This window comes from Cynocephalus volans, chromosome 9 (genome assembly GCF_027409185.1).
Source record: "Cynocephalus volans isolate mCynVol1 chromosome 9, mCynVol1.pri, whole genome shotgun sequence".
In the NCBI taxonomy this organism is placed as follows: domain Eukaryota; kingdom Metazoa; phylum Chordata; class Mammalia; order Dermoptera; family Cynocephalidae; genus Cynocephalus; species Cynocephalus volans.
In genome coordinates, this window is record NC_084468.1 from 1,584,350 (window position 1) to 1,597,421 (window position 13,072).

Genomic DNA, 13,072 nt, shown 5'->3' on the forward strand with positions numbered 1-13,072 from the left:
CTGCAGTGTTCTTTGTCGTAAGTGTTTAATTTGGGCCTGGACAAGGAGGAGATAGGGGAGAGAGATTAGAATACTAGAGGGAGCACAAACCAGAGCTGACTCAGTGCTTTCTCACTCTTGGCTTTTTGCTTCTTTTTTCATTAATTTGGCGGTAATACTGTGCTGGGAGTTAGAAGATTTTAAGCTTTGCTGGTGACCTTGGGCATGTTGCTGAGCCTTTGCTTCAGAGTCCTCAGCTATAACAGGAGGGACTGGGATGAGCTCTTTTCCCATTAGTGTTTATTTGGCTTTTAAGCTCTTCCCTATTGTCCTTTTGCATAGGCCTGGCATTGTGTTAGTTTCCTTGAGCACATGGGTTCTTTTACGAGTGTATGTATTGGTGGGAAGGTGGTAATCTATGTTTCACGAGTGATTCGACAAGTCGAGTTATGCGTCCGTGGCCACACTGATTGTTAATGGTAGTGGCACAGCTGGAGTTTGCTGTCCTTAACTGACATGTTCTTCCGTTTAGAAATGATTTTTTGTTGCCTTTCCTTTCACCTTTATCATTTTGTGATTTTGTGTCATTTTTGTGATATTAAACCTGCCTCCTGTGACCTAAATCATTATATAAAACATCATAAATTGCCTCAAAAAAGTAAACAAAACAAACGCCACAAAACTGCAGAGGTGTTGGTGAATTTACTTATCCTAGGTTTTAAATGTAGTATTTTTTCTTTTTTTGATACTGCAGTTTTCTAAGAACGGAAGCATCTGGACTGGATGGAATTTAGCATCTTTCAGTTTAGAAAGTTGTAAAGTACGTAAAGATGAAGCAGGCACCTGAAATCCTTGGCAGTGCAAATGGGAAGACTCAGAACTGTGAGATGAACCGTGAATGCTCCGTGTTTCTCAGCAAAGCCCAGCTCTCCAACAGTCTGCAGGAGGGGGTTGTACAGAAATTCAATGGCCACGATGCACTTTCCTTTATTCCAGCTGAGAAGTTGAAAGATCTTACTTCCCGTGTGTTTAATGGAGAACCTGGAGCTCATGATGCCAAATTGCGGTTTGAGTCCCAGGAAGTGAGAGGACTTGGGACACCACCCAACACTACCCCTATCAAAAATGGCTCTCCAGAAATTAAGCTGAAAATTACCAAAACATACATGAATGGGAAACCTCTCTTTGAATCTTCCATTTGTGGTGACAGTGCTGCTGATGTGTCCCAGTCTGAAGAAAATAGACAAAAACCAGAAAACAAGACAAGAAGGAACAGGAAGAGGAGCATAAAATATGACTCCTTCCTGGAGCAGGGCCTTGTCGAAGCAGCTCTAGTGTCCAAGATCTCAAGTCCTTCTGATCAAAAGGTATTTATGACGAATTCTGTCTGGGGTCACATGAGGGTGAGTAGTGAGCTTGGGGACCATGTGTGGGTGCCCCCATGTGTGCGACGGCAGGCAGGGGGCAGGCCTGGTGATGGCAGCTTCTTGTCTGTCTTTCTTGCCCCAGTCCCATGCGGTTGGGAGTCAGGCCCCAGGATACTCCAGTGTTGCCTCCTTTGGGCCTCACAGCTGCCTGCTGATCCCGCTGAGGGTCCTGGAGAGGTTACCTCAGTGTTCAGGGTTAAAATGGCTAAGAAGAGGCAAAATCAGTTTCTGAACCCAGGTCTGCCAGTTCCAAAGCCCTTGCTTGACAACTTCAGGCTGTACTGCTTCCATGGATCTCATCTCCAAGACATTCCTTAGCCTTTCTGTGGTTAGTGGAGACACACTGACATCTAGGTGTCTGTATCACCTATGGATTGGGAAGCAGAGCTGTGCTATGCAGAGGTGCCCCTGTTGTCCTTACCACATGCTCCACTGTCCACTTACCTGTCTCTTCAACCATGTGGTCAGCAGATGGCCTGCCTCCTCAAGGATTTGGGGCTGTGTCTTCTGCATTTATATTCTTGGTTCCAGCACTTTGAACACAAGGGAATGAGTGTTCACTCATCAAAGATGGAAGAAGACAGTGGTTCTACTCCATTCTGCCTGGTGGTTTGTGTCACTGTGTGTTAAAGTGACACTTGGGATGGCCCTGACACTTGAATGAGTATAAACCCTATAAAACAGCCCAGGGAACTTTGCCCTGACAGAAGGAAACAGGGATGGCATAGCAGCCTCCTCTGTTCATCCTGGTCCAATGTTGTGGAGAGCGTCTGTGCTTGTGGATCCTTGGTTGCAGCTCCAGGTCCACTTGGAGGAGTATGGGCAGTGAAACCAGTGTGAGTTGGTATCCTCACCAAAGTTGGCATATTTAGTTTAAAATTATAGTTGAGGAATTTTGTTTAGGATTTCCACAGGTAGGAGGGGAAACAGCTGAAGTTTTCTTGAAATCATTAAAATAGCGAAGAGCTTTGAGGGTTTAAAAAGTTTTTTGAGTGCTCAGGAGCTATTTAGCTCTTGCTAATGTAATCACAATGGCAGATTTTTTAGAAAGACCAGTTTGGTATTCGGGGCTGATAGAATGATTTTTTGAAGCACCCGCGGTTGTGTGGAGCCTCAGGCTTTCATAGGGGAAGAGGCTGTGCAGGTTGTCAGAGACCTGGCTTTTAATTCCTAGCTGTGCCACTTGGTCTTGTTAAAACTTGGGTAAAACACCTGAATTTTAACCTTCCATCTTCAGAGTGGGACAGTAAGTAAAGCTGGGACGCTGTGCAGTGATCTGAGAGCTGACACTTGTTGAAGTGTGGAATGTGGTGGCTCATGCCAGCTCTCACTGGCATGCTCATGGGTCTTTGTAACAGCTGGTGAGCTTTCCGGGCTGGTATCCTCAGCTCACAGATGAGGAAACTGAGACCCAAAGCAGTTCAACAATTTGCCCAAGTATATAGTGCTCTTAGGAGGAGGGTTAGGAACCCACCTTTGGGAGGCTGGGGCCATGCCGTCTGTGCTTGTTGCCACTGGAGAGCAGAAGCAGGAGTGGCTTGGGGAGGGGTTTGCCCTTGTTGGGGTGTCCAGCCTTGTAACCTTCCCATGTTCTAGAGATAGAGACACTGAGGCTTGACAGACCCGAGGGCTCAGATTGAGGGTGGTGGAGCTAGGACTTGCTCCCCTCCCTTGCCCGGCCCTCACGTATTCAGTGACCTGCTGCATGTTCCAGAGAACCAACAGACACATAGCTGGGAGGCAGGGGTCAGTATGGATTCAGGGTTCTGTGAGAATTCTTCATAATGTTGAGCTCGTGCTGTGTGTCAGGCACTGTGCTGACCTTTTAGCTTAGGGTGAGAGACAAGCAGTTTTGATGAAGTGATGTTGGGCTATGATCTAAAACACAGCAAGGGGAACATGCTCCTTTTTGGGGGAATCTGTGTGTGTTTTGAACCTGCAGCCTGATTCATCCTTGGTCTTCTATGGATAGAAGGCTGAATTTAGGAGTAGTTATTGGATGTGTTTGCATATGTTTTTTGTTGTTGTTTATTTTCAGATTCCAGCCAAAAAAGAGTCCTGTCCAAACACTGGCAGAGACAAAGACCACCTCTTGAAATACAACATCGGAGATTTGGTGTGGTCCAAAGTATCGGGTTACCCTTGGTGGCCTTGCATGGTTTCTGCTGATCCACTCCTTCACAACTACACCAAACTTAAAGGTATTGTGGGTTTTTTTTTTTTTTTTTTAAAGCTGTTTTCCCATCTTTCTCTTCTGTACTCGAACTTTCTCATCTCCAGGCTTCTTTCTTACTCTTCCTTCATTGGCCCTACTGTGGCTCATTTTTGCAACTTTACCTAAAGTTAGCGATTGATTTAGATATGACACTTTGCCATTTCTTTTTCTTTTCTTTTTTTTGGCTGGCTGGTGTAAGCATCGAACCCCAGACCTTGGTGTTTATCAGGACTGTGCTTTAACCAACTGAGTTAATAGGCCAGCCCAATATGCTGTTTCTTTCTATATCTAACTCAAATATGTACTTCATCTGATTGAATTAGTGTTAAAGGAGAAGGCGTCTTTGTTTTGTATCGCTTTCAAGTTTTATTATAAGTAATTTATTATTTAGGTATATAGTGATTGCTTATTTCAGCATGATTTGCAGAAATAGTATTTTATACTAAATTTGAGTTCTAAAAATATCCAAGTTTATTAGGCCTGTGGGAAGAGGGAATAAAACTAGAAATGATCATCTTTGACTTATGAAATGGTAGAATTGGTACATGGAACAGGTGAAGAAATATTGAGAATGTAGTATGCCTTTGATACAGAGCAAATACTTAAATAATAGTTGGACAACCTATAAATGTGTTTTTGGAGGAAAAGTAAACAAATGATCAGGTGATTTGAGATTCTTTTGGGAAGTTCTTCTAGAGTAAAATTTAATTTAGTCTGAGGAACGTGAGATATGGCACATACAGAGTTGGACCTAACTAAGCAAGAGTCCTAGGCCGCTCGAGCCGTGGCTCGGCCAGGCCAGTGCTCTAGCTCAGTATTGCCGGCCAGTCAGTGTTGTGTGGCCCTAAGTGGTGCATGTGTACGTGTCCCCTCATGGCCTCTGGCTGGAGGCCCAACCTCTTGCAGGCTTGGGTCCTCATGCTGCCCCCTGCACAGCCACTTGGGCTTGTCAGCTGGCTGTTGGGACAGGTAGCTGCTGGGAGCAGGGTACATTGGTGTCTCCCTGGCAAATATAGACTTTAGAGGGGCAGGTTCAGGATAAAGAGGAGCTCGCGTGAGTCTTGAGTTGCCCCTGCCTGAGTCTTGCCCTGGCCTCCTGTCCCATGGAGGTGGTTGGACTCTGCCTCGAGTCTCAGGAGTACACGTGTGCTCCAGAGGACTTGTGGAGGAGAAGATTCTCTAGCCTGGCTTCAGCTCTGTCTCTGGAGGACCTTTGGCATCTTTGGCTTGCCAGAATTGGAGTTTCTTCCAAGGGGCTTCAGGAACCTCAGGGAGCAACCCAGGGCATCTAGACTTGGTCAGAATGTGAAAGAAAATGCTGGTTGAGACAGAAGCTGTTCCCCCTTTGATTGGGATTGGCCTTCATGCTTCTGCAGCCCAGATACAGGAACACAGATGTGTGTGAAGGGTTGCTGGTTCCTTCTCAGCTCTTTAAAACCAGGCATGTCTTCGCAGCAACTAGAATGAGCCTGGAGAAATTATGCTAACTGAAACAGCCCAGGCGTAGGAAGAGAAATAGTGCATGACCTCACTTATAAGTGGGAGCTGAATTCATAAATAAACAAATAAACAATAGAGAGAAATAAGCAACAATCAATACTACGTTGAACTTTCAGAAGGAGAGAACAGAACCATGGTTACTAGAGGTAGAAAGGGGGAGGGGAGTTAATAAGAAATTAATGAGAAAGCCGGCCCGTGGCTCACTTGGTAGAGTGCAGTGCTGATGACACCAAGGCCGCGGGTTCCGATCCTATACAGAGATGGCCGGTTTGCTCGCTGGCTAAGCGTGGTGCTGACAGCACCAAGCCAAGGGTTGAGATCTCCTTACCGGTCATCTTTAAAAAAAAGAAAAGAAAAGAAAAGAAATTAACGAGAAATTTGTTAATGGACACAAAGAATGATCACGTATTGAAATGATGAATAAGCTAACTATCTGGATTTGAGAATCACACATTGTACACAGCTATTGAAAGTCAACTTTGTACCCCACAAATATGTATAATAAATTATATTTCAATAAAAAAATTAAAAAATAAAATTTGGCATAGACCCCCCCACAGCAAACCTCGTGACTTATATGTCATTTGTCTGCATAGCACACCACAAGCAACTTCTACTGATTCCCTTTTTAGTGTCTAGGGATTTTTATTGGTTTCTGTGAAGCCATGTTAGGCTCCTAGTCCCTCGTACCTGGGACTGAAGTAGTCTTTTGAATGTCTTCGTGTTCTACCTCCCTTTAAATGAATTAACTTTGATTTCATCATATCTCTCCTGCTTTAGGGCTGAATAATTTCCCGCTGTCTACAACAGCTTTTCTCTCTGGCATCCCTGTATGTTGCCATTTTTACTCATCTCTCACTTGCTTCGCTTGATTCCTGGGCCCGCCCTCTGGCTCATGCTTCCCTTCTTGGGCTGTTGCATCGTAGTATTGATCTCTAGTTGAGGCATAGGCTCTGGGGTCAGCCTGCCAGAGTCCAATTCAGCTGGTTGATTTCAGTAATGAACTACTTAATCTCACCAAGCCTCAGTTTCCCTGTGTATGAAAAGGGAGGATATGGTAACATTTGTTTGGAAAGGTCATGACACAGTGACTGTTGAGCACTCATGTTAGCAATTATTGTTGTTATCCTCATCTTTGCTTTTAAAACCTGAATTTTTATTGGATTGAACTCCACTCCTCTTTTTATCTCTAGAGCTGTTTCCTGAAAACATTCCTGTTTGACCAGTTATTTCCGCTGTTGCCATCTAGTATTTGGTCACTTAATTTTAGCAGTTCTTGTACCCATTTTTATTTGCCTTTATGTCACCAGGTATTCCCCCAGTTTTCACAACAATATCAAGTGGTTACACTTGGATTCTAGCTTTTGTGTGTGTGTGTGTGTGAAATATTTTATTTCCTTATTTGAACTTTCAAGCCCACTGGTCACAGTAGAACAGTGTATACCCATCCCCCTCACCTAGATTTGCCAACTTTAAACACCTTGTTCTATCTGTTCCATCTCTTTCCTTATATAGACACTTCCCCAGTCCCAGACCCTGAATATAGGCTGTAGGTGTTGTGGCACTTCACTCCCAAATATGTCAGAACAAGGACCCTTTCCTTACTGACTCAGCACCCAACCCCACTTCAGCACGCACTGTATAGTAACATGGCTTGTCGTTATGGTCCAGCTGAGATTTCCCCAGCCATCCCCAGCATTACCCTGCACCTGCTTTTTCCTGCCCTCCAGGATCTAATTGGGTGCGTGCTTCACATCTGGCTGTCATGCCTCCTCAGCCTCCTCTGTCCAGAAGAGCACTCCCTGCTTCCTTGCCCCCTGCATTCTTCATGACTGCTCTAGGTCTCTCATGATCAGACCCAGGTCAAAAAGGCCAGACTGGGGCTCACATTTAGAACCTTTGAAAGCTAGCTTTGACCCTTTACTGAAGATCTGTGTGCAGAAGAAGGGAGTGTCATCAACCTGCCTATACTGAGTGGCCTGTTTCACCCTCCACAGTGCAGCCCCAACAGTCTGCTTCTGTAGGGATCATTTTGTGATGGAGGGGTGAAGGCCCTCCTAATCACAAGAAAACCAACTTGAGAAGACTGATAATGAAGACTTTATATTTGAAAAACAATTCAGAAGAAGGCGAGCCATGTTTAGCACCCTCCGACTGAAAGGGGATTCAGATAACCTTGAAAAAGGGGGTCAGAGGAACCCATGAGAACCAAGAGAGGTGAGGGAAGGACACATGGGCCAGTTGAACCACATCAGGAGCTCATGGCATCAGTCATCCACACCCCTGTAGGTGATGGCCACCAGAATTCTCCAGTGGAAGTGCACAGTCAGTCCCCTTTTGTCATTAATGAGTGATTTTGGGGCTAAGCCTGGAGTCTGTGCTCCCGAGCAGCCATTTCCCCATGGTTTTATCAGTCCTTGATGATCCACTGTCTTATAAAATGGTAACGGTCTATTTTTTTATGCTTTCTACATTTTAGCTGGAATTTTTCTGTGAAATTAGTTCTTCTTCCTTAGAAAAATTAGTTATATAATACAGTGCTTATTCTTTTTAATGCTCAAATTGTCCCAAATTTGGCCAGTTGGAGTCCCATTAAGTTTCTTTAAGCTGTGTCACTTTGACATGTCCCCATCAGCCTTTGAGTACTTCCTTACATTCAGGCTCTACAATGTGTTCCAAGCTCATTTGTCCTTTTTTTGCTCCAGTCCTGGAATTGACCATTTCTCCAAGAAGACCTGGGTCCTTTTTAGTAGAGAATGGTGTGTAGAATCCCAGATCTGGGCACTGGTTGAGTTCATTGCTCTGGGAGACAGAGAATTTGCTAGGGGTATTGTGAGGAAGGTCTCCAGGTGGTGCTGAGCCCCGGCTCCTGGTGGAGCTCTTGGTCCGTTTATGACTCCCCAGTGCTTGGCCTTCAGCCCCCCGCAGTGGAAGTGAGATGGGAGAGGTGAAGATGCCTGTTTAATCAGCTTGCTTCTCCTGGTCAGTTCGGAGTCTTGTCTGAGTTTCCCTCTTTGGCATGGAGTCTGGTGGGAGGAGAAGGAAGGGTAGGGTTTGTCTTGAGGGCAGGAGGCTCAAAGAGCACCAGGTAAAGCAACTTCAGAGCAGCACTGGATTTGCCTGATTTCACTTCATATTCCAACTTTCATGTTCTAATATCTTATTTTAAAAACTAGGTCAGAAAAAGAGTGCACGCCAGTATCATGTACAGTTCTTTGGTGATGCCCCAGAAAGAGCTTGGATATTCGAGAAGAGCCTTGTAGCTTTTGAAGGAGAAGAACAGTTTGAAAAGTTATGCCAGGAGAGTGCCAAACAGGCACCCACGAAGGCTGAGAAAATTAAGGTGATAGATGATCCTTTATTATGCTTTCAGATTTAATTTTTAATTTTTATTCTTTAACTTATTTATCTTGTTTTGAACTTATAGTTGCTTGAAATATTATAATGGCTTCTTATGTCTGTTGTTGTTTACTTTTGCCCAAGTATGCTGTTAAGAAATATGACAAGTTTCTTTAGAGACACAACTTATTTTTCTTTTACTCATTTGATGAGTCCCAGAGATAATTTCTTATAATTTAAATTTTTCTTTTTTACAGATTACATTAGTTAAAGTGATTGGAATTGATTTCCAGTTTAAAGAAACATTAGAGTCATTCTGTTGGGCTGAATTGGTCTAAAACCTTCTAAGTTAATTGTTTTCTATAGATTTTGATTTCTAAATTTATATGAAATTTTTAAAGTTTCCTCCTTTAAAGTGAGTTAACTTTTATGCTGGTGTAATGAAACTGACATGTCTTATGTTTTTCTTTGCAGCTGTTGAAACCCATTTCAGGGAAATTGAGGGCCCAGTGGGAAATGGGCATCATTCAAGCAGAAGAAGCTGCAGGCATGTCAGTGGAGGAGCGGAAAGCCAAGTTCACCTTTGTCTACGTGGGTGACCAGCTTCATCTCAACCCTCAAGTAGCTAAGGAAGCTGGCATTGCTGTGGAGTCTTTGGGAGAAATGGTAGAATCCTCAGGAGTTAGTGAAGAAGTTGCTGAAAACCCCAAGTCCACGAGAGAAGAGGGCATTCCCATGAAGAGAAGGCGAAGAGCCAGACCGTCTGGCTCTGCCGAGAACCACGAGGATGACCCCGGCACAGTGAAGAGCACCCCTCAGAAGACAGCAGAAGCAGACTCCAGAAGAGGAGTTGGGTCTCCTCCTGGGAGGAAGAAGGCCACGGCCTCTACTCCGCGAAGCAGGAGAGGAGATGCAGCATCCCAGTTTTTGGTCTTCTGTCAAAAGCACAGGGATGAGGTTAGTAGTCTGATGGGTTCTAAGTTGTCTTTCTTGCTAGGGATTTCCCTAATTTGAGGAACATCCCTTCAGTGCAGAATCATCTGTTTCTCAGCATTATCAGCAGAATATGTAGTAAGCCTTGCATAGATTTTAGATCTAATAATGTCGTGTAGGGAACAGTCCTTGGGAGCAAAGATACTTGCCTTTTCATGCTGGGTTACTCCCAGGGTGGATGAGAAGAGACTGGGAATGGTGGGGCGTGGGTTTCATTGGGCTTCCCTTTGCTAGAAGCTCAGCCTTATCCTTAAAATCTGACTCTGGGTTGGTGTTTTCTCTAGCAGGCTGTTCTGAAACATTCAGTATGGGGTTTGCTCATTGATGAAATTTAATGTATCCACTAACACTGAGTATGTTGAAGGCTTGTTTCCATGGTATTTAAAAGGACATTAATATATCAATGATGAAAGCATTTAAATAATTTTCTTAATCATTTTAATAAAATACACAGTCTGTTAGTGCACAGTAAAGACTCATTTCATTGCAAAGAACCGAAGGGATTAGGCTCTCCATTTTTAGTTATGTTAACTTTTACTTAAAGTGAGTGGGTTATAGTCTAGGGCTTAAAAGCCTTTTTGTTATGGTATTCATTTTAATTTTACTTTCTTGGAATTTTCTGTTCAGGAGTCTAAATCCACGTTGTGCTTAAAGGTACCAATAAGAAATAGGTTCATTTTCCAAAAATTTTCCATGAATTTTTAACCAGCACCTATTTTGTGTCAGGCAGCATGGCACATCCAACGAGGAATTCAGGCAGATACACATAAGTGAATGATTTTAGCTGTTCTAAGAAATCCATGGATGTGATATTTTTTGTCCCTGCACAGGGGCTGGGAAGTCTTCCAGAGAAAGACGGTTGGGTGGAGCCTGTAGGAGTAACTGGTGGGGGCTTTGCTCAGGATTGCAAGGGTGGCTTCACGTTAGGAAGTCTTCTGCTGTTATTCATTGTGTAGCAGATTAAATGATCACCTTGACAGGTGGAGAAAAGGCCTTTGGTAAAATTTATTGTTTTTTGATAAAAAGTTTTAGTAAGCCAGGAGTAGAAGGGAACTTCGTTCATTCATTAAAGGATACCTATCAAAAACTTTCAGCAAGAATTTTACTTGATGGAACTTTAGAAGCATTCTCCTTAAAATCATGAGTGAGACAGATGCAGGTGCCTTCTTTCACCACTTATTAAACATTGTACTGAAGATGCTGGCCAGTACTGTAAGATAAACAAACAAAAAGGCATCATTGTAAAGGAAGAAATAAAGGTCTTTGTTTGCAGAGGTCTCTGTAGAAAAGAGAGTATACAGAAAATCTTTGGAATTAATGAGAGTTAACCAAGGTTGGTGATATACTGTCAATATATATAAGCGCAGGAAGAAAGAGGAAATGTAATATTAGAAAAGATGCCATTTATAATATAAACAAAAATATAAGGTACTGAGGAATAAGTATTATGAAATATGTGTGTAACTTTGGAGAAAAATAACATGTTTTAGTAGACCTAAATAAATAGAGATATATTCGTATATGGGAAGATGTACTGTTTCTGAAGTTGTCAATTTCCCCTATAATGATCTTTAAATTCGGTAGGATTCTAATTTAACTCCCAACTGGACTTTATTTGCATTTTGTAAGTGGATGCTAACATGGTCACATTTGAAGAGAAGATTGGCCTGAGGACTTGCTCTACTACCAGATGGGAAGTTCTGTTACTTATGACAGTGACATTCATGCTGGGGACGTTCAGGGCAGTGACGGTCTTCATAACAGAGCTCTGAAGTAGACTCTCGAGCATGTGGAAACAGATGGGAAGGGGCTACAGTCCCGTGGGGTGGGATGGCTGCTCTGGACATGGTGCTGGGAGCACCAGTGATTTAAGAACTCAGCCAACATGGGAGAGGAGATTTTGTCACCTTGGGAGAGGGGAGGATTTCTTCAGTAAGCCAAACTGATCACAGACTGTCAAGGAACTATGTTAAAATGAAAACTAATGTGCCAAGGACATCATCAACACAATGAAAGGAGAAGCTCTGTGTGCGGAGCCCAAACAATTCTGGAGGAAAAAAGGGGGAAGGGTATGAAAATGGCAGTTTACATAAGAGCCTGGATGGCCATTAAGTACACAAAGAAATGCTGCTTAACCTCACCAGCGACCACCTAACTGCCAGTTAAAACCTGGTGGGATAGTCCTTCCTAGTTATCAGGCCAACAGTCACTCACCTCGGATGGCATGGAGGCCGAGAAAATGAGCAGCGATGGGAACCCTCACGTAGTGCTGGGGGAAGGTCATTTGCTGCATCTATTCTGGAGAGAAGTTTGGCAGTATCTAGTGCAATTGAAGATGTGCTTTTTTGTGTCCTACAGCTTCACTCCTAGGTATTTACCCTAGAGTAATTTTGCCCTTGTACCCAAGGAGACACTACAGTTTTTTTTTTTTTTTTTTTTAAAAGATGACCAGTAAGGGGATCTCAACCCCTGGCTTGGTGCTGTCAGCACCACGCTCAGCCAGTGTGCAAACCGGCCATCCCTATATAGGACCCAAACCTGCGGCCTTGGTGTTATCAGCACCGCACTCTACCGAGTGAGCCACGGGCCGGCCTGGAGACACTACAGTTTTAAAACTAGAGTTATTGAATGAGTGACAGACTATGGTCTGTTCCTACAGCATCACTCTATGCATCAATTAAAGTGAGCTTGCTGGGGGTTGATGAAAGCAATTTGTGGAAGGATGTGCATGTTCTACCACTTGTATGAAGCTTGGAAAGTGCAGCATACCCACTATTTAGTTTTACATACCTGTCTACCCACGTCCATGCCAAAGTAAATGGGTAGCTGTGAAGATATGTGCCACTGTCCAGGAGTCAAGAGGTCTACCCAGGGAGGCATGAATGCCTGGTGGAGGAAACATGGTCACTGTTGGATTTGAAATGGTACCAAGCACTCAGAAGTGAGGATAGTCGCCACATCAGGTGTGCTGTGGGGAGGGTGCGAATGTAAGCTCTGAAAGGACACTGCCAGCGTTGGAGAGCTGGGCCCAGGCACAGTTGGTCAGCAGCCATGTGCTCTTGGGTTCTGGAAGCAGGGCAAGGCTGTGCCTGGTGGGAGCTGCTCAGCCATCTGCACTCCGTGTGTTCCTAGGCTGTTTCTCCTTGTTCTCTCCACTTGTTTGAAATTATGAAAGAAAAGTGGGTATCTGAAAATTTAAACCACTGTTCAAAACCGTCCTTTTTGCTTTTTTGGAGCCCAAATTGATCTCAGATGGCCTTCCTAGTACTAAGTAATGTGCCCCAAACAAACAAAAGCCTGAATTGGCATCATACTAAAAGCAGCACAAAACCACACGGAAGGTACACAGCAAACATTCAGTTCTGCATTAGTGGCAGACATCCCACCCCACCCCCACCTGGCCGCCGAGGTGCCCACAGGCGCCTCCCTTCTCTCCCAGCTGGGATCAGGTGCTGACTGGTTTGAGTAATTATGTATTGTCAGAAAAGTGATGACTGCTAGGATGTTCCTCAGCTGTCTCCATTACTTTGTTGTCATTACAAATGTGTGTGTGCTGGCTCTGAAATAAGGGATTCTAGACTTGAATTCAGAAAGCTCCTCTTTGACTCCACCCTATAGG

General features: G+C 43.9%; 1 protein-coding gene across 1 annotated transcript in view; it reads left to right on the forward strand.

Annotated features, from left to right (window-relative positions):
• Positions 1-13,072, forward strand: part of NSD2 (nuclear receptor binding SET domain protein 2) — an 89,800-nt gene that overhangs the window by 23,783 nt on the left and 52,945 nt on the right. Inside the window, exons 2-5 of the mRNA XM_063107294.1 lie at positions 734-1,346; positions 3,445-3,607; positions 8,298-8,464; positions 8,935-9,417. Of these exons, the coding sequence (XP_062963364.1) occupies positions 810-1,346; positions 3,445-3,607; positions 8,298-8,464; positions 8,935-9,417 (1,350 nt within the window). The 5' untranslated portion in view covers positions 734-809. The remainder of the gene's footprint in view (positions 1-733; positions 1,347-3,444; positions 3,608-8,297; positions 8,465-8,934; positions 9,418-13,072) is intronic.